The 22667-nt window shown below is 37.0% G+C and overlaps 2 protein-coding genes across 3 annotated transcripts in view; one reads left to right on the top strand and one right to left on the bottom strand.

Annotated features, from left to right (window-relative positions):
* The window catches only part of LOC110030198, a 62504-nt gene that overhangs the window by 33136 nt on the left and 6701 nt on the right, over positions 1–22667 (top strand). For both annotated transcript variants that reach the window (XM_020732800.1, XM_020732799.1), the window contains exons 6-9: positions 7366–7482; positions 10446–10520; positions 11373–11475; positions 18390–18437. In XM_020732800.1, the coding sequence (XP_020588459.1) occupies positions 7366–7482; positions 10446–10520; positions 11373–11475; positions 18390–18437 (343 nt within the window). The remainder of the gene's footprint in view (positions 1–7365; positions 7483–10445; positions 10521–11372; positions 11476–18389; positions 18438–22667) is intronic.
* The window catches only part of LOC110030195 (zinc finger protein BRUTUS-like), a 94488-nt gene that overhangs the window by 16778 nt on the left and 55043 nt on the right, over positions 1–22667 (bottom strand). The window lies entirely within an intron of this gene.

Genomic DNA, 22667 nt, shown 5'->3' on the forward strand with positions numbered 1-22667 from the left:
AGACATCTACAGGAGGATGTACCTTGGTGTATGCTTTTTGCTGATGATATTTTTCTCGTGAATAAAACGAGAGAAAAAACCCAGGAAAAACTTGAATTATTGAGGTCTATATTGGAGTCTAAAGAACTTCATTTGAGTAGAACTAAAACTTAATACATGGAATGTAATTTTAGTAGTAGTAGCTCTAGTGACAGAAGTGTAACTTTAGTTGTTCAAATTATTAAAAGGTGTGAACGATTTAGATATCTCGGGTCTGTTGTTTAAATCGATGGTGATATAGATGGGGTGTTAATAGTAGAATTCAAGTTGGTTGGTTGAAGTGGAGGAATGCTTCGGGCCTTTTGTGGGATAGAAAATGTATCGTTTAGACTGAAAGGAAAATTTTATAACATGGTGGTGAGAAATGCAATGCTCGATGGAGCTGAATGTTGGCCTTTAAAAGAGAAACATAATACTAAATTTGTTGTTGCCGAGATGAGAATGATTAGGTGGATGAGTGGCTTTACACTTAGAGACAAAATGCAAAATGAATATATCCGTGATAGGGTTGGTGTATCTCCAGTGACAGATAAAAATAGTGAAAGTCGTCTTTAGATGGTTAGGTCACATTAAACGTCAATTAGGAGAGTAGATGTTTGGGCTTATTGTATTAAAAATGATCTTAATTTACTAGAACTAAATTAAAATATGACACTAAATAGGACGCAGTGGAGAAAAAAGATTCTTGTAGCCGACCCCACGTAGTGGGATTAAGGCTTTGTTGTTGTTGTTGTAATGCCAATGACTCTAGCAATCTCTTGGTGTCGTGGTCAAGTATTTGTGCCGCTGACACACATCACATTTTGCCACAATGTCTTCCACGCCCAATAAAGCTCTACCTTCAGACGACTATAGGTTTTTTGCACCCCTGAGTGTCCCCCAATCACACTATCATGAAACTCTTGTAATAATCTGTGAATATACTCTGACGACTTGAGTAACACAAATCGCTTTTGATGGAGCAGTTGTTGTCCCCTCAATGCATATCCTGGATGAGTGTTCGGATCCTGTAGTATCTCGATTCTTATCTTTCCCAGCTTATCATCATCGTCTCTTTTTTGTCTAAAGGCTTCCCAATCTTGGATCAAAGGTACCGATAGGGCCATAAATTGTGGTTCCTCCACCTTATTCTCCAATCCTAATCGATACTGAATCTCGAATCATGGCCCATTAGCTTGGATTGTCATCTTTGTTGCTCCTTAGTCACTATCCGCTGCTCCAAAAGATACTTTAAACTCCTCTTATCTATCATGACCAGAAAATGTTGTCCCAACAAGTAGGGTTTCCACTTCTGAATGACCAAGACAATCTTCATCAATTCTCGTTCATTTGCTGACTTTAACCTCGCTCTGATTATATAAACCTGGCTGAAGTAGGCAATCAAATGGTGATCCTACATGAGTTCTTCTCCAAATCGGTACCCTAACGTATCTGTTTTCACCACAAATGGTTTATTGAAATTTGAAAGTGCTTATCAGATGCTAGTCATGGCCCTCTTCAAATGTTCTAAAGCCTGTGTCGCTGCTTCCCTCCATTTGAAATTGTTTTTCTTCAACTACTCTGTCAGTGGCCATCCTATCATGTCATATTTTCTCACTTACGGTAGTAGCCGGAATCCTCTCAACTCTTTCATATTCCTTAGTATGGTTCAATCAACCATAGCCCCGATCTTGGACCGATCCACTACTACCTCTATTTTGGTCACCACTTGTCCTAGGTACTCCACTTGCAACCGTGCAAAAGGACATTTCTTCAAGTTGGCATACAACTGGTGCTCCCTCAACATCTACAGGAACATTCTGATGTGCGTCACATGCTCTGTCTCTGTATGACTACAGACCGAAATGCTATCAAAGAAAATCAGGATGAATTTCCGGAGAAAAGGTTGAAAAACTCTATGTATGAGGGATTGAAATGTTACTGGGGCGTTGGTGAAGCTGAATGACATCATTATGAACTCATAATGCCCTTCATGTATCCTGATTGTTGTCTTTTGTATATATGTTGGATTCTTCATGATTCAGTGGTACCCTGGTTTAAGATTAATTTTTGAAAAATGGCTGTCCCATAAAACTCATCCAATAACTCATCAATCATAGGAATAAGAAACTTGTCTAACATCATTTTCGTGTTCAAAGTTCGGTAATTCATGCAGAATCTCCAACTACTATCTTTGTTTCACCAATAAGACGAAACTGGAAAAATGACTCACACTATGCATGACAATCCCAGCCTCGAGCATCTCTCGTATCAATTTCTCTATCTCATAATTCTGGATCTTGGGGCACTTATATGGTCTGACACTGATTGGAGAAACACACTCCTTCAATGTAATAGAGTGCTCGTGTTCCGTCGGAGGAGGTAACATGTTTGGCTGTTGGAAGACATCTGTAAACTGCTGTAAGAGCTGTTGGATCCATTTCAGAAAATCTGTTAACTCTGAATCTTGAATCTTTTCAATGCTATGCAACTCCACCAAGTAGCCCAGTCCTGCTTCCCGAATCGACTTGACCATGGTTTTGAGCGGCACTATGGTTTTGCATAAGCTAGAATCTCCTCTTAGCATCACCTTCCTACCCTCCACTTGGAATTCCATCATCTAGGATTTCCAATCCACTTTCATCTCCCGAGTGTTCGCTACCTCTTCTTCCCCAAAATTACATCTGTGCTGCCCAAATCTAGAGGATAGAAGTCTTCCACCACCTGTAGGCCATGTAGTGTCTAAACCAACCCCTTGCAAATTCCCTGATTTTTCTCAACCTTACGCCGAAGCTTCCTGTGATCACTAGTTTCAACCATGGTTTCTCCACAACTTGATTTGAGATAAAGTTGTGTGTGGCCCCTCTATCCACCAACACGACAATTGGTTATTCTTTGATCCATCCCTTCACCTTCATGGCGAGATTCGGGGTAAATCCCACCACTAAATTGAGGGACACCTCCGCCACATCCAAAAGCAGATGCTCTTCCACTGCTTCCTCTTCTAATTCCTCACTCTCTATATCCTCCTCTAGAACTAAAGGAAACTGGAGGGCGTGCTCCTTGCAATGGTGTCGTGAGGCATTTCTCGTCACAGCGATCCCACGCTTATGCATCTCTGAGGCACTTGAAATTACCCCCAGGTCGGGGTCCTATACTCTTCTCTTTCAGCGCAATCTTCTAAAATGACACTGTTTGGGTTTTCGACGTCGTAGTTGTCTCGGTGCTCTTGTAGAATCCTTCGGTGTTGCCACATTTGCCGATCTTCTGCACCTGTTTCTTATCTTCCATTATCTGGGTGAGCTCCAGTATTCCCTCAATCCACTCGGTCTCAAGGGGCAGATGATTGCTCTTATGTCGGGTTTTAGGCCTTTCAAGAAAATCACTTCCAGTTCTGCTGCAGAAATCCCCCTCAACCTCCCTGATAAGAGCTCAAACCTCTCTCGGCATTCCAGGCATTCCATATCCATTCCCTCATCTTGTAATTGCTCGCTTAGCTCTCCTTCTCAAATGACTCAAAAACGCTCCAGTAAGCAATACTTAGGGTCTGTTTGGGGTAGTTCCAACTTATTGAATAATATGCTGATAAGCTAGGTGCAGTGACTATTACAAATTTTTATTTTTTTTTGGAAAAGCCAGACTGTAGCCAGAGAGTTGCCACCTTGTTTTCAGCGTTTTGAGAACGCATATGTTTCCAAAATGCAGTTTATCCAAATAGGTTTGGTGCGTTTTCAAAACGTCGTTGCTCCTAATAAGCTGCTCCAAACGGACCCATAAACTCCTCTTATTAGTGAATCGAATACCTTGCCTCCATCCACGGGAACCACGCTAAAGCCGAGGTTCTCTTCCTCAGTGAACTGTTGATTGCAAAGTATCGCTCCACCCGATACACCCATCCATGTGCATGCCCATGTGCATCATCTCCTTCAAAGATTTGCATCTTCAGTTTTCTACCTCTTTTGAGGGAAGTAGCTAACCTAACTTCATATAGATTAGTAAGGATCAACTGGGAATCAAACTCAGTGTTGCGAGCTCCAAAAGTGATCCTGGAAGGCCCACGGGTGAGCAAAGGTTCGAATTTGAGATTTGCAGAGAAACGGACCGTGCAAGCACGAACCAAAGGAAGGTGCCGAGCCGAAGTGTACAAATCTTCACCCCAACCTCCTCTTCTTCTGATATTTCCCCACATGTGTCTAGGGTGGAACTCCTTCTTTCGGTCAAAGGCATATCCCTCTCTCTAATCCCTCTTTCCTCTATCGTCCTCTTCCTTGCCTCTTACACCATCTCTCCAATTTTCAACCCATACCCCTCCATCGAAAGTATCCACTCCCCCTCCTCTCCTAGCCTTAGGGGGACGCTCTTGTACATAGATGAAGTCTTCTTTGTTGTCTTCTCGCTCGATCTTCTTCCCTTTTAACCTAGCCAAGGATTCCGTGATTAATCCTTGGTTAGAATTTGTAACTGGAGCGGTTGGCACAGTCTCGGCTTGCATCTCCACAAACTTTTTCATTGTCTTTCGCATTTGTCCTATGCTCTCAAATTCATCCTCCATTTGACTTTCAATTGAAGAAAATCTGTCATTCTTGATGGCGAACTTCTCTTTCATTCCTGATATGATTTGCCCCACCTCTCCTTCTAACACAATTACTTTCTTTGCTCCATCCCACCAAGATCTATGCTCTGATACCAATTTGATACAATCCAGAACCAAAATTAGCAAGTAGCAACGATGAAACGACAATGGATTCATGGAAATTATTCAAATAAGTGCTGCTCTTACGAGCAAGATACAAGGGTGATTTGCTATTTGAGAGGTAGATCGGCTCTCCCACAACTCTTAAAGTCACTAGGAACACCATAAGAAGAAGGAAAACCAGCAGCTAATAAAAACATGCATAAAGAAACGAACTCTAGGTTACTCAATTTAATGGAATCCTCTCACAACATTTCAAAAACTATCCTTTCAAACCTTTCCTCCAAACTCCTTTAATTTATCCTCTTTGAACTTTGAATAGGTGTTTAAGGCCCTCGGGGACCCTCTTTGCTCCCCGCCTTTTTCGGTCGCAGCATCCAGTCACTCACGCTTAGCTTTTTTTTGCGGAAGCGATCCGGCTTTTTTTCGCGGAAGTGACCTGACTCCATCTCGTGGAAACGATGGGTCCGCCTGTCTGGTTGGATAGTGCGGGACTGGTTCGCGTATATGCCTAACGGTTTTTTTTTTCTTTTCTATAGCTATAAGAATTGGTAAGTTGACATGATTTTTAACGAGTTTATCTTAATACAAGGGGGCGTGCACAGTGGATGAAACTCTGCCAATGCGGGATATAGGGACAGGTTCATCTGTGCAGCTTTATTCTACATTTTAGTGAAGCCATCTCTATGACTTAAATATGGGAACCATTGGTCATAATGAAGGTAAATAAGATTTTCTACAGTCCAATATAAACTATTTGACAAGTGGTGTCTTTTTACCTAGAATATTTCCTTGCAAATTGGAAAGTGCATTACATGTGAATTCCACTATCGTCAACTCAAGGAAAAAAAAACCATATTTTAAGGTAACCATGTTTGGGATCGTACTAAAAGCGTAGTGATGATGGCGGGTTGCCTTTCAGTAAGAGTGATAAATATTAATGACTATGGATCTCTAGCTTAATTTCTACAGATATTTTCTGGAGTTTGTGTTTGAAAGGTGAGGGATTTAGAAGGTTTAGATTGAATGACTTTCAAGATTAGTCCAGATTGGCCCAGGTTGGGTTAATTTGAAAGATCAGTTTAGGGAATCAATTTCATGTGAGATAAATTGTTAGACATAATGTTGGAGGGTTAGCTTAGGATGTGAATTTATAATATGGACCAGATCTTATTGATTAGTGGAGTGTAAGAGGGTGTCAAGGTGCAGGCAAAGCAAAATAACATTAACAATTACAAGATTGTGCTAATGAAATCTATGTAAAATATTGTGTTGTATTGTTTTGGATAAATCCTGAATCAAAGACCATGAATTTTGCTCAGATGACTCTTGAACTCTCTCTTTATCACAAATCATAAATTCATTGGTCAGAACTTCCTTCAATGGTCCCATTCCGTAATTTATGCGCATTTGTGGTAAAGGAAAAAGGATCATCTCACGGGAGAAGGCACAACTCTTGAGATCACTGGCCCCAATCATCGTGCATGGAAGAATCAATACCATATGGTTATGTCTTGGCTAGTCAACTTAATGATAAATGAAAGGGAAAATTTTTTACTCTATAAAATTGTCAAAGAAATCTGTGAGCTGCAAGAGAGTCATTCCAGCACTGAGAATACTGTAGAATTGTTTGAGATCGAAACCAAGCTTCATGACCTTTGTCAAGGAGAGCTAAGTGTCGCCTAATATTGCAATATCCTGCCAAATTATTGGCTATAATTGGATATGTTTGAGACGTGTAATGTTCACATGATGTTGCGATGTTCAAATCCCTCATCGAGTAGAAAAGAACCATTAAATTCCTTAACAAGACTAACTCGGGAATTGGATGAAGTGAGAGAGAGAATCGTTGGAGCAAAGCCTCTTCCATCTGTTGATTGAATCTCGATTTGGTGATAATTACATTTTTGTAATGAATTTAAGGACAAAAATGCCCTTGAGATAAAATCCAACATATCACCCAATTGAAGGGTAGGAATACATAATAGTAATTTTGTTAACAAACCGGCTATCAACACACATTCGGATGTGCCTAGTTTTGTAGATTTTGGTAAAGCTGGAACTACATGTCTCATTTCCGGCTGACATCTAACTTAGATCTAATGCAGTACTAACAGTCAATGGCGCAAATTTGTGTACTGCGCTATTAGATTTCAATCTTTGATGCCTTTGAAACTTTACTCTTTGGATTTACTGATATATCATCTCTAGATATTTCCAAAACGTGATATTTCCCTCCAAATTGATTAGGATCAATTTAGTGAACTTTACTCTTTGGTCCAACTCTTTGGTCCTATGCGTGGCATGACTATTAAAAACTTGTAATTTTGTGGTATGCAAGATGAGCTCGTCAGTCACAGCAGCACTGGCACTATTTCGTTTTGGAAGACTTTACATACATGCCACTCAATTTTTATGTATTTGCATATCTAATAGCAAGAGTTCAATTTTTACATACATGCGAACTTACCTATGCATGAAAAAGGTATATTTCGCTTTTTGAATTTAAAATAGTAGCATTTTTTTATCTGATACGAAATATTTGGGTGGTATAAATGTAAAAAATTAAAACATTTTTTGGCTGCTTGCAGTGGCCAGATAGGATTTGTAAAGCTCAATGCTTACAATCTAATTTTGCTACTTATTTTACACAGGAGAAGATTGAGTCTGCAACAGATATTTTGAAGGCTATCCTAAAACCCGTAGTTGATGAAGTGCAAGAGGTTTCTTGGCCTCCTCGAGATCCAGAAGTACTGAAGTTAATGGAAGAAGTATGCTGAGAAAAAAAAAAATATTGGAAACTGCAGCTTTGATGCATATATATAAATGAAATTACTTTGGGAAAGGTTAAATGCAATTTTATCGATTTTCTAACATGAAATTACTTATATAGTCTGAGTCTATAAAAGTGACAATTTAGTCCCCAAATTTTTTAATGAAAGCTAAAATGATCCTTCCCAGGGACAATTTCAGCCTATATCCAAAGAGTTGGGGAACTAATTTGATACTTTTATAGATTCTGAGACTAAAATTGCCCCATATAAATAGTCACGAGACTATTTTGACACTTTACTCTTTTTTTATGTCAATAGGAGTTTAGTCTTTGACAAAATGAATTTTTTTTCAATAAATTCAGGTTTAGAGCAATTTTTACAATTAAATGCATGGCATGCTGATATCAAACAGAGTGCTGATTCACCATTTTTCTAGAGAAAAAATGTCATATACGCATGGCCTTCTTTATCTTGCCTTGGTCTTGCAGAAAATTTTAATAACACATTTTCCTTGCATTTTTGAATTTGATCATTTGGATTGCTGAAGGCTTTTATATTGTGATACACAAAAAATATATGCATTTTTACACCCATATTTTATACTCATTTTTGGTAATATTACACTTTAATGGAAGATAATTTTTATGTTTTGTTGTAGGTTGTTGATTTTTAGGACTTGGAGCAAAAATGAAGCAAAAAAAAAATGAAATTTGGAGTCAAAATAGAATTTTTGAAAAATTATTCGCCGCCAGAATGGGAGCAGACCTTGTTTCTAGAAGATTCGACAGAGAAGGCGGATTTAATTAGATGGCCTCTGGCGTTGACGACGCCAGAATGGGCGCCGACGGCGTCAGTGCCGGTGCAGACCCTGTTTCTAGAAGATTCGACGAATTTGGACACTTTTTGAAGAGTTTTTGGATGCACCTATTAGAGAACCGACCCTAGGCTCTATTTAGAGCCTAAATTGATCAGAAAAGAGCCCTCCCTTCGGCTTCCTTTGGCATCCTTCCTAGGCCTTCCTTGCCCTTTGCTTCCTTCACCCCTCAGCTATCCATCGCCCCTTCGCATCTCTTCTACGCTATTAGTTAGTTATTTTCTTTATAGTTTTGAGTTTGTGTGGTGAGTTTAAGTGTGAATTCTTTTCTAAGAAGTGTTGGAGAGGGAGAAAAGTGAGATTTCTTCTTCCTACATTTCCTAAAAGAGACTACAAAGGATTTGCTTTGAGAAAGAGCTTCAGATAAATGTTGTTTGTTTGTTATTGCTGTATGAACTTTCTTTTATATATGAAATTTGTGTTTTGTTGTTTCTTTCTCATGAAGTCTGAGTAGTTTTCTTTTTCTTTCTCGCTACTCTGAGATATAGAGAAATGAAGAGATAATTTGGATGTGCCAATATTAAAATATAAAATAAATTGTGACGGTTTTTCAACTCCGCTCTTAGTTTTTACTTTTCGATCCGGCCAATTGAATTGTTAAAATATGTTGTGAAACATATGATCCGGGAAATAGAGTATGATGTCTACAACAGAGTGAGAATCATATTTAAGTTCATGAAGGAGTATTTCGTTCATGGAATTAAGTGCAAATAAATAGGAAAATGTATATTGTTGGGTATAGAATTAGAGATTTCTAGAATGACGTAGGGCGACAGACTAAAAATCCCCAATTTGATCTTAGTGTTTAAAAACTAAAACGAGAGTTAGCCTTCAGGAGAATGAAAGTGAGAAGAGGGAGCCAGTATTCTCCTAGCCTAACCACGAATTTAAGGACTAAACCTAAGATTAGTCAATAATTTTCTATAACACTGAATCATAGTAGAGAATTAAAATTACTCATATTTGGCACAATACATATTTAAACCAGTTATCTCATCTCATTTTACTAAAAACTCATTTCTATAACACTGAATCAGGGTAGAGAATTAAAATTGCTCATATTTGGCACAATACATATTTAAACCAGTTATCTCATCTCATTTTACTAAAAACTCATTTCTATAACACTGAATCAGGGTAGAGAATTAAAATTGCTCATATTTGGCACAATACATATTTAAACCAGTTATCTCATCTCATTTTACTAAAAACTCATTTCTATAACACTGAATCAGGGTAGAGAATTAAAATTGCTCATATTTGGCACAATACATATTTAAACCAGTTATCTCATCTCATTTTACTAAAAACTCATTTCTTCATAAAATATCACATCAAGTTTTTGACACCGTTATAAAGCGGAGTCAACTTTATAAATTTTACACAATTATATTTTCATTCGTCATATTGTTATATTTACTCTAGTTTCAACGAAGGCCTTGTCAAGTTTTGAATTCTGACATGATGCTCAATCCAACTCTAGAAAATTACTCTCATTGTATAATTTTGACATTAATAACTGCAGAACTTCATTGATGAAATATGCAAATTAATAGCTATATTAAATGCTGAAACAATTTAAGTCATACAATCAACATTTCAGAATCATTTTTTAAATTTATTTAACTTAATAGTTTGAAGTTATTTTACAGTTGCTAATTTCTCGTGATTATGTATACTGATGTCATTTGAACCCTTGGCCATGGAAAAACCTTTTTTTGCAGATTGCATGAGGCAGAAATTACTCTTCTATAATTTCTTATCCTTCTGATACAAGCATTACAGGAAAAATAAATAAATAAATAAATAAATAAAACATTTAATTTTGCTACTCAGGCTAAAAACTGTTTTGTGGTTATTTTTGATGTTTGTTCCCTAAGCTTGCATCATCATGTCTAAATTAGTTTGCAACGTTTTTGTCTAATGCTTTTTGATTTACCCCAAAAATTTTGAATTTAGTACTTTTGAACATTCTGGTTCACAGATTGTTTTTCATGGCTTTTCAGTTGAAAGCTTCTCTTCTGAACGAGCCAATTCGTCATAGCTGCTTCATAATGATGCCTTTTTTCTAATGTTTGCCAAGCAGGAAGTACAGAAAAGGGAACGAGAGGGACAACTAGATGAAGGATTCCTTGCTGAGGTTAATGCACAATTGCGACAAGTAAGTGCGGTCAAGTTCACTACTCGCATTGATTTTTATCTCTTCAACTTAATTTATAAAAAAGTTTGATCACCTGAAAATTATATGCTGCATGCATTTCTATTAGTGCACTGATAACATTTTTAACCATAACTTTGTGGGGAGTGTAAGGTTTGATATTTAGATCACTTAATAATTTTTAAATATCACCAACTAAATTGGACAAATGAAGCAAATCAAGGGACTAGCTTTTTCATGTGAAAATCCAAAAAGATAAACTATAGGTGCTCGCTTAGATGATCAGCTTTCATTACTTGTGAAAAATCAGACGTGCTCCCTACAATTTTAGTTATTACTGACTAAGAAGAATATTGGTTATGGGGAACCTGACGGCAATGACAATACAATTCAAAAAACAGTAATAATGGCTGTAGCAACCATAATAGACAGGCTACAATGGGCGCTTGTCTAGGAAACGGTAGTGGTGTGTTTTGTTCATCGACATAAAATTTGCTTAAGATGATGACATTCATTGAAAGCTGTGATGGAGTCAATGTTTAGAGAATCCAATGTTGTTATCACTATTTGATTCCTCCTTCAAATGAATTGAATTGAGGTTCAGTTTATTATTTTTGTGAAAATTATTTTGATCCATATACGGATTTACAAGCATGGATTGGGTGTGTTATTTTTTTTATTTTTAATTTATTTTCAATGGTAAATGCTATGGTTTAAATTGTTTGCATCTGGCATCAACTTCCAACTTTCTTTTTCCGACGGTTTTACCTTTTAATCTGACACCAACATCCTTTTGTTTTTCTCTTTCTTTTAGTGTAATTGAAAAATATTTTTGTTCCTCACATTGTACTCAAGGCTACAGAAGATGGAGATAAGCCAGGTCTTGCGGCTATGTTGCAAAAGGTGCTGCAGCTTTATGCTTCCAAATATCTTGGCAAGCGGAGTTATGCATACAAAGGTGAGAATACTTGTTGAAATTTTCTAAATATTAGGCAGGTCTTAAATGAAATGTAATATCTAAGCAGATGGCTCTTTTTGTATGACCTTATTATTATAAAATATATGCCAAGAAAATCGAAGTTTTATTTACTTATTTATTGCCATTGAAATTTTGGAGTCATTATTTTGATATTCATCGAGCATTATTCTGAAATGCAGCCTTGTGACAGAAATATTCAAAACATGAATGATACATGGACTGTTAAGGGCCTCAAATATTATATAGCAGATTTAAGTTTCAATGTTAATGCGAAAGATGTTCTTTTACTTGAGCAGCTTCAAGATTAACTACAAAAAAATCAGCGGAAAAATGTTTTTTATGCAATCTTGAAGTCTCTATTCATTAGAAAGACAAAAATTATGTGCTTTGATCTTGTTTTAGTTTTTTCTATGAAATTTCTAGTTTATTAGCTAAGTGTAACATGCATATGATATTGGTGCCGTTGAGAACAGGACGTGTTCTCTGGTATTTTAATTACGTTGGTGGATTTTATTTACCAATAACACCTTAACTTTACTTTTGGATTTTCCCAGTTAGTTTTTTTCATTCTTCAATCAAAGCCTGGTAGTTTTAATCATAAGTTCTCTCACATGAGTGGAAGGGATAATTAACCATAGGACTTGCAACTAATGGAAGCTTTAAAATTGATTACAAAGTCCTCATAAAATGAGTCTGAAATCTTTGGGTGGCATTTGTCTTATTTAATATCCAATCTGCCTTCTTAAAAGTTGACTCAAAAGAATCTCTCATAGAAGAGCTGGACACAAATTTTTGGAGCCCACAAGAAGCCATAACTCAAACAAGAAGCCGGAAATTATAAGTTCCATAAGGTTGACCACTTGATTTAACTTCAGCTCCCATGATTCATCCATAATTGGCTCGACTCAAACTTGATTTCTCATACAATAAGCGCCATCTTGCAGGGCCAACACTTTTGCAGGTTTTTTTTTCTCCACTACTCATTCATCTGATAACTTTTTAAGCATGTTATTGAAATAAAAATAGTAACTAATAAATAATCTAAAACTACAATTTAAAAATAAAAATAAATTTGATTTATACTTTCAAACAACATGCGGAGAAGGCCAACCATCTAACCTTGACATTTTCTTTCATTCTTTGTCATCTTTCACAAATTTCACATCATTTTTCCACATCAATTAGTGAACCTAGAACCTAAGGCATCCTACATCACTTTTTTTTTCATGGATTAACCTTATGTCAAGGAGCATGAAGTGTTGTAAGCAGTGTAGATACTTCAAGCCTCATATCTACCGTATCTACATTATATTATTCCCAATGATATTGTTAATGTATCGACTTATTGCAAGTGAATGGTTTTGATAAATTAATTCACCAATAAAAATTCTATGACTTCTTAGATCCGTTCAAATTATGCAATGTGGGGCATTACTTGAACGATCCTATATTATATATAATTATTTGATGATATTTTCATGTACTATACATGCTTTGTTTTTCTCGGAGAGGAAATATCTATTGCTCGAAGTAGCATTCTCTACACTATCAACTAAACTAAGCGAGAGCCTCTTAAATGGAGTTTTCCCATAAGGAAACCTCGATTTGGCCAAGTGAGCTGCCTCCCAAAGTTTTTCTCTTCTAGATTATCTGGTAGACCCAAAAGCTAACCTAAAATAAAACCAGAATGTTTAGAATGAAATGAAAGCTCAGATTGTCTTATGTATGAACTTAGTTGACAGTTTACAGGCCTTAAGAATAGGTTTCTAGGAAATTGCGATCCAAAATTTCATTTGTGTTGCTCATTTTGGGACTAGTTGGTGCTTCTTCTTGACTAGCAATCATAGCTAGTGATAATATCCCCTTTGATGGGCATATGAGGAGGTCAGTGGTTGATGCACTTTTTGGATCAAAATATCAAATGATTTTTTGACTCAACCTTGACTCAATTCGACCAGCATTAACATTTCTAGCAATCTCGATTGATATTTATCAAATGAATAAAGTTTGGTTTCTGTTTTACTAATTCTTTAGCCCCATATATTTTAGTTATTATTATTTTAACTTTCTCCATGTAGGAGCATAAATTCTCTAAGTTAGAATTATGTGACACATAAACAACACACACCAAGTATTCTTTTGACAATGTCTCTTTTACTTATTACAACATGAATAATATATTTAACTAGATGCCTATTAAATCTTATGATTGTGAGTGTTGTTTCATCTATTAGTCGGCATTGAAGATATAAAGACTACAATTCTGTGATTTTTCTCTTACAGGTGGAGCATTTGTGCAAATATCATTATAGCCCTTTGGAATGTATTCCATCTGGGCAAGGAAGGCACGTGTTTGGTTTATTCTTGTTAGATGGGATTATGAAGCATTATGGATGGGAATGTGATTGTAACATATGGAATTTTTAGCTAGCGAGCTAATATAATAAAGCAAAGAAGCTTCCTACTTAGGTTGGATCGTATATATGAGTTAGGCTCTGTTTGGCGCAGCTGTAGCTTCTCAGCTTATCAGCTGCAGCTGCGTTGCCCTAGAAAATTGCCGCGAGGCAACTGTTTATAGAAAAATGACCATCCTGTCCTTATTTAGTAAAACTGTTTAAAACAAAACCACAACCATAAACTAATGATTTTTCTTTGAATAGTGAAGCATTACTAATGAATTAACACAGAACAACAGAGTCATGCCTCCATTATCAAGCAGCATTTCAATACATATCATTCAAATCAATGAAAATAAATGGAATCGAAGCAGATTAGCCAAGTTTCTGAAAAAAAACACGGGTATATCAATTTTAGGCATTTGGAGCAAAAGTAGCAAAAATGAGAAAATTTGGAGTCAAAATAGAGAACTTTGTGATTATGGCGCCCGAGGCGCCATAACTGACACTAACTTATAGAGAGCTGGCGTCTGAAGCGTCAGAACTAGCGCCATAAGCGCTATTATACAGAGAAGCGGCGCTTGAAGCGCCAGAACCCAAAACAGTGCAAACTTAAGTAACTTGGCGCCTGAGTAAATTCAAATAACTGTCATATAAACAGAAACTGTCTGTAGGAGCAAAGTGGACCAGGCTCCATAATACACAAAAAATCTCCCACTTGAGACTAGTACACTGCTGCATTGTCCTCTTCCTCAAACGTGATATTCTCCACCTCTGCATCTCAAAACCCCTGGCTTCATGCTAGAAGTACAACTGAAGTTGAACACAACTTAAATTTCTCAAGTTAAGACCCTTAATCAAAATATCTTGTTTCCACAAATTTTCTCAAGTAACAATTGTCCGTGAGAGAGAAGAGAGAGGCGTGAGATAGAGTGAGAGACTTGGAGATTTTCTTTTAAGGGTTGTAAGAGGAGAGAGAAAGTGAGAGATTTCTTCTTCATTACATTTCTAAGAGATAATTGAGAGTGTTTGTAAAGAGAAAAAGCGATTAAAGGAAACTTCTAGGGATTTGCTTGGGAAGGAGTGCGATATAAGTTGTTTTTTATTTCTTTATTTTGTAAACTTGTTTTTATATATGAAATCCGTGTTTTGTTGTTTCTTTCTCATGAATTATGAGTAATTTTCTTTATACTTCTCCATACTCTGAGATATGGTTTTGTGAAGAATTGATTTTGCTTTATATGGTTTTAATGTCAATAATTTGTGATGATTCGGACTTCATCTTCATTTATTTTTCGATCTGACCAATTGAAATATTAAAATGTGTTGAAAAACATATGATCTGAAAGACTATGATTTCGCATGGTGAGAGTCACATTCAATTTCAAGGGTGAGAATGTAATCCAAGGGGTTGAGTGCAAATAAATAAGGAAATATACTTTGTTGAACGCAGAATTGAAGATTTTGAATTAAAGATTTAATGTGACAGATTAAAATCTTCAATATGGTTTAGTTGATTGGAAACTGATGTGAGATTCTTAGCCTTCTAGCGAGGGAGAAGTGAGTTCTGGAGTGAGAGCCGGTTTCCTCCCAATTTAACCATAAAATTAAAAACTAAACTCTGGATTAATCAGTGTTCTTTACATACTTGAAAAAGGATAAAAAATAAGATTGCTTCTATTTGACACAATACAAATATATATATATATATATATATATATTAAAAGAAAGAGCTAAGCTATAGCTCCATACATGTTAATCTGAAAGTTGGATTACAAACTGAGTGAGCAGAACACTCATACCAAATTCATCCCCTCTAACTAACTAGATCATACAAGTAAGTATACAAAAAAATTTAGGGACCTATCTATGATAAACACAAAAGATGACCTAGTGTGAAAAACAAAATTTAAAGATTTTAAAAGATAAAATTATTTTTACTAAAGTTATTTTTATTGGGATTGAATTTAGTGTTGTCGTGTGTGTTTTGTAATATTGAAAAATATTTACAAAAGCAACACACAACAACCGTGCATCACCCCCCAAAGTCAAACGAAGAACAAGAAGAAGCTTTAACTAAGTACTAAAAAGAAAAATAAGGAAAAGGATGAACTTCATATAGAAAGAAAGGAATTAACTGCGGAGCACCAAATTTACAACCTCCTTCATTACAAAAGATGGTTCTTAAGAAGGCTCAAGAGCTATAAACTTCAAAAAAGTTAAGACAGAAACAGAAGCCAAATTTAACCAACAGAGGAACCAAATCTAACCAACATATAACAACATTACTACATTACCAATCACAACAGAGATTCACATGTCCTTGTACCTCTCCACGAACAACTCCACAGTATCCCTAAACGCTTTGGGATCAAGCAACATCGTCATGATATCTTGAAACATAACACCTACGCCAACCCAACCCCCGGAGAAGAGGAGACGAGGGGAGTAGATCACATTTCGTCTTCTTTCACGGGAGTTTGCGGAGGCGAGGGGAGTAAAATCGGGTAAAAAGCCGAGAGAGGAAGCCTGACCACGGGTTGATCATATTGTTTCGCGTTCGGGGTATATCGTGGCCGCCGCATGCGCACTGCCGCCCCAAAGGCCAATTTTTTGTGGCGTGGTGCCACGCCGCAGCCTTGTAGCTGCGCCAAACAAAGCCTTAGTTTCAACTTATTCGAGAGAAAGTTAATAGGCCGAGAAATTTTGTAAAATTTTAGCCTTCTATTGTGAACTAGAGAAAGCATAATATCATTCATAAAATGACAGTTAAACTTAAACTATTTAGTTCTAACACAGTTTCTGAGGATGTGATTGAAAAACATTTATGACAGTAGAGAACCTCTACTGTTTGTAATGTAGGAAACTCCATCTTTCCTAAGAGTGTATTTTCCCTCATCATTTCACATGCAAAATGGTTCATGGCTCTTTTAGTAAAGCTTCAAAATTAGATCTTGTCATAATACGTAATTTCTTACTTTTTTAGTTGATAAGATTCACCCAACAAATGTATAATGTGCGGATTTTGACTTCTGCTCTTCAATTGAACCAATATTACCAACACAGAGAAAAGTTCATGTCTAAGTGGTGATGATATCTTAAAGGATGAGGAGGTAGACTAGGAAGACGTGGTTCATGAAAAATAATATTGGTTAGAGGTGATGATATCTTAAAGGATGAGGAGGTAGACTAGGAAGACGTGGTTCATGAAAAATAATATTGGTTAGAGGTGATGATATCTTAAAGGATGAGGAGGTAGACTAGGAAGACGTGGTTCATGAAAAATAATATTGGTTAGATTATATAAACATTAGGTAAGTGGATCTTAAAATCTATATCTTTTTTTCAGCGTGTGAACTCGAGAAATCTACATTGAATAGCACAGTGAGAAAGCCTGCCTTGCGAGCAGAAAGCATGAATAAAGTCAATCAAATATACTTTGCATAAGAGGAAATGCAATGTGGCCATGATAAAGAGTTGAGAAAGAAGAAATATTATTGAGGAGTGCAAATGAGCATGATTAATGAGATAACATGCAATTAAGACTGCATAACGCAGCATTCATATGAAACATTAATGCTCAGGAAACACAAGTAAATGCCAATTTTGTAATTAAGAACGTTATGTTAATATGCACAAGGCAAGAAGTTTTATGAATACTATCATTGTCAAATCGAAATGCGGCCTGTAATGAGTAAGGATAGTGGGGATTTGAGATTTTGCCAGTTTGGGCTTCAACAAGGGGGAGCACTACCAAGATTGGTGGTGCCACGCTAGGATGAGGTGGAGGGGGCAGATATGATACGGTTTTCTTCTCTTTAAGAGAAGTTTGGGTCTCATGTTGGACTCCTTGCCGAAATTTTTTTTTTAAAAAAAAGTTTAATACGTGCACACACATACATATACTTAATATTTACCCTTTCCTAGGGGCATTATGTTTGCTTGCCTTAGAAAACCGTTCTATATTATACAAAATATGCAAACTTCTATGTTTTCTCTAATGTTGAAGTACTTTTAGGATCACTTGTTCCTATTCTATTTATTCTTTTTTCAGCACTTCTTTCATCTGTTTGGCTTTGTTGTTTGTGCATGTTGTTAAGAAAAGTTTCTTATTTTTGTATATTCTTCAGAAATTTCATTTACTTTACTAAAACTAATAGATTATTTTCTTGTAGCCAAGGCATTAAAGCTACTGTTCGAGCTATGTATTTTCATTTGATGACACGTAGGTCTGGATTAGTTGCTAATTACTAATTATTTTCTTCCTCTTGCATTTATTAATTTCAGAAACTGATTCCCATTGGTCTAAAATGACTGAATCAGAGTAAATGATCTAACCTTCTTTTTTGCCATAGCTAAATTATAGAACTTTGCCTTCTCAAGCAGTTCTAGCAATGCACTTGCTTTTGATTAAACATCTTGCAGTTTCTTTGTAGCAGTAGCATTTATTTTCTGTTTGTTTATTTCCTTCTTGATGATGCCCTTAATTTACTGCAGGAGGTGAAGTTTTGAAAGCAGAGAAATTCCTTGAATCTATAATAGAAGGTAAATTCTATGCAATATCATATGTTGTCACCGAAATGTGAAGATCTATATCTGTGGTGTAGAGAATGTCTCAAAAGTTTTTGTTACGAGGTGCGAGTTATTTAGAATTACTAGAATATTAGAATATTAATTTGCAGAATTTTGTATTAATTGTTTCGACTTTACTTTTATTCACTTGCCTTTTATCCTTTATTTTGTTTTTATTTGTTTGATTACTAGTAGATCCTGTAATGGGTATTTATACCCCTCCACGCATCAATAAGATTCACCCTCGTTTTATTCTAACATGGTATTAGAGACATGGTCCCAACCTAGCTACTGTCGGGCCTCTCCGTGCCGCCAGCTGGCCAATCCAAACCCATTCTCCTCAGCCAGCTAGGTCTGCTCCAAGCCGCCTGCTTCAGGGCTTGCTCCAAGCGTTTAATCTAGGCCATGCGCTCCGCTCCTAACTTAAGCGCCTGCTTCACCGTCTACTTCAATCCAGCCAGCCAGGTCAGCATCAGCTTCAGTCCAAATCCCCTCTCCTTGTCGCCATCTGCTTCAAGGTTTCTGTCTTGATCTCCTCGAACCTTCTTTCAGCCGGCCAGGTCTAGAGGAACCCTTCCAGAGGCCATATTTCTCCAACAGCTAGAACTTTACGATGTCTCGACAACCTAACATGTCGTTTGGCTCAATTGGAGTCACGACGGACCCCTCCAACACTGAACCCTCATCAAAAGATATTCTTGATTCCACTGGAGGATCAATTCCGGCCTCTGTTCCTTTGTAGACTAGAGGACTAGAGAACAACATGAACTTCTTGATTAAAATCCATGAACTAAACGACAGTTACTTTCTCCAATGGTCCAAATCTATGTCCTTATTTATCAAAGGGCGTGGGAAATTCGATCATCTCATTGGTGTGATTCATGAACCTCTAAAGACTGACCCAACATATGGAGCTTAGGAAGTGGAAAATTTCATGTTCATGTCGTGGCGGATCAACTCCATAGAAACTTCGATCGACCGATCATATATGTTTCTTCCTTTCGCTAGTGCTTTCTAGACGATAGTTCATGATATCTACTCAAATGTAGCGAATTCCAACAAACTCTATGAGGTATCCTAGAAAAACCATGCGACAAAACAAGGATCGAAAACCATGACCTAGTTGTGCAATGATCTAGTTGCATTATGGGTGGAATGGGACCTGTATAAGGACGGAATGGGACCTGTATAATGACTACACTTGGGAATCTCCGATCGACCTTGCTCTCTTCTAGAAAATTATTGAAAATGATCATATGTTTCGATTTCTGACAGACCTCAATAAAGATCTCGACAAAGTATGGAGACGTATCTTTGGACAAGATTCTTGTTAGGGCTGTCAAAACGGCTCGTTGTTCGCGAACAGCTCGTGTTCGAGGCGTGGTGCTCGTGAGCAGCTCGTCGTCGGCTCGTTCGCTAAGTTAAAGAGCCGAACACGAGCAACACGAACCAACACGAATAACACGAACCATTCTTTGTTTGTTCGTGTTCGGCTCGTTTTGACTCGAACTCTCTTCCCTATTATTTTCATATTAGCCTTTGATTTTCTTTCTAGAATGCTCAATCATTTCCATCTGATACATCCTCACACACAGTTTTCTCATAAGGCGAAAATGGTGGATTCTCACATTACTTATGCTGATGATGTTATTATTTTTGTTAATGCCTCTAAACCTGTTTTAAAACAATTAATGGGGCTCTTAAATGACTTTCAGAATTGTTCGGGTCTTCTCTTTAATTGTGACAAGTGCGAGATGTATTTTGGCAAACAAGTTAAGCAGCATCTTATTCATTGGAGGGTCTCTTATACAAGTTATCATTATGCCTCTCTCCCTCTTAAATACCTGGGGGTTAATTTGATTAGGGGAAGGAGGAAACAAATACATATGGATGATGTTATCGATAAAATCAAACGTAAAATTAACAATTGGAGAAATGTTTCCTTTCCATTGGGGGCATGATATCTTTGCTTTCTAGCGTGCTACAGAGTATTCCTCTATATTCTTTGCAGGTGTTTAATCCTAAGAAAAGTGCTATAGAGGTCATGGAGAGGTTTTTTAATAAATTCCTTTGGGTGGGAGGTGAGGAATGGTGCTAAGAAGATTTGGGGATCTTGGCAAAGGTTGCGTAAGCCTAAAAATGCTGGCGGTTTTGGTTTTAAAGCCTTGAAACATACGGTAGAAATAAGCTTTTGCAAACTTTGGTTTAAATTTAGAATGGGCTCATCTCTATGGGCCTCTTTTATGCATAAAAAATAGTGTTCTATTTCACTACTTTGGTTTAAATTTAGAATGGATTCATCTCTATGGGCTTCTTTTATGCATCAGAAATATTGTGTTCTATCTCACCCTTCTCAGGTTTTATGGAAGGTTGGTGATTCTCGTATCTGGAAAGCTATTGTTAATGCCAGGTCTACTGCTAGTGAGTTCATGTTTTGGGATATTGGTGACGGTAACATCTCTTTCTGGAATGATAATTGGGGTTTGCTTTATCTCTCTGAATATGCTCATCCTCCCCATATTAATAACTTATTAGTTTCGGATTTCTTTTCTCAAGATGGTTGAGATTTCACCAAACTTTGTTCTATTGTGGGGGAGCAAAATGCTAAGCATATTAACACTATACCTATTACCCCCCTTCCCGCAGGGATTTCCCCGTGTGGAAGAGGAACACTTCACAATCGGTTTGCAAGTTAATCTATAACACTTTACATTTACACTGGGATTGGTTTTGAGAAAAATGGATTTGACACAAATTTTTAACTCCCTCTATATCCTTTTCCTCTGGTCTTTTTTCTCTTCTTTACTTCCTATTGAGGACATTCGTAAGCTAAAAGGCCTTAAATTGGCTTCGAGATGTCCTATGTGCAAAGTTGTCGAGAAAGATTCGAGACACATTTTTTGAATGTGCTTTCTCTTTAAATGTTTGGAACTTTTTGGGCTTACATTTTGGTATCCTCTAGATACATAGAGGCTTATTAAGTAATTATTTGTGGCATTGGAAGGGTTTTGATGATAGGGGGGAGGGTTTCCCCTTCCTTTACTGGTCATATGGTTTATTTGGACCTCGAGAAACAGCTTTAAATATAATTCCTCTCCTCCTACTGCTTCTATGACTCTTTCTTATGTGTTGGCCTATTACACCAAGGTTCGCAGGGTTGGTTTCAATGATGTTTCAAATTTTAGGCCCCCTTGTTTAATCAGGTGGGCTCCCCCTTCTTCTGGATGTGTTAAAGTAAATGTGGATGGTAGTTGGAACCATTTATATGCTGCGGTTGGAGGCATATTTAAAAATTCTGAGGGTAAGTGTATATGTCACTTTACTTCTGTTGCTGCTGACAATCCATTAGCCACGAAATGGTGGGGGGTTTTTCTGGACTTAACGGTGGCAAGTGCTTTTAATTTTCACGTGATTGAGGTGGAGACTGATTCTAAAATGCTCTATGATATACTATTGGGTATCTTTCATCCTCTTTGGGATATTATATACATCTTTAAACGTATTTATGCTTTAATTTCTGAAAGTCACTTGGAAGTAAGTTGGAGTTTCATCTTAGAGAGGGCAACTCACCCGCTGACTGGTTAGCCAGGAAAGCAGGGGAGGCGTGTTATGTTGGCATTTATCCCTCTGCTCCTCTCAAACGTCTTCTCACTGGGGACAACCTTAATTTGCCGTATGTTAGAGTTTAACATTTGTGCTGCTCGGCTTTATGGTTGGGGGCTCTCGTTTCTGTACGGTGGTTTGGTTTGCACCTTCCCTTTTGCGGTCTTTTTTTTCTTTGCAGGTTTTGGTTTGCATCCTTTCTGGTTTTGTCTCCTTGGCTTTCCTGCTCTCACAGTTCTCGCTGGTTCCCTGCTGTTGGGTTTTCTCTGCTCAGTTGACCGACATACCAATTGGCAATGTTGCTCGCTAAAGTGTTCCAGAGGATTAGAGTTTTCTGCTGTCAATTTTTGTGGTTTCTTTCTCTTATCCGTTATACACGGGCACAGATTTACTTATTTTTGGATTTTGTTTTCTTTGGCTTGGGTATACCTGTAATTTTAATATTTTCTTTTTGCGTGAGTTGTACTGTGAGAGGAGGAACCCCAAGAAATGTGTTTAATTATATTTTTTGTCTTTTTAGACAGACTCCTTCCCCCTCCAAATTTTGTACATTTTTCTTTATATTAACACGTAGGGAGCCACCGTTGCTCTTTATATATA

The sequence above is a fragment of the Phalaenopsis equestris genome, unplaced genomic scaffold (assembly GCF_001263595.1).
Source record: "Phalaenopsis equestris unplaced genomic scaffold, ASM126359v1 Scaffold000672, whole genome shotgun sequence".
Lineage (NCBI taxonomy): Eukaryota > Viridiplantae > Streptophyta > Magnoliopsida > Asparagales > Orchidaceae > Phalaenopsis > Phalaenopsis equestris.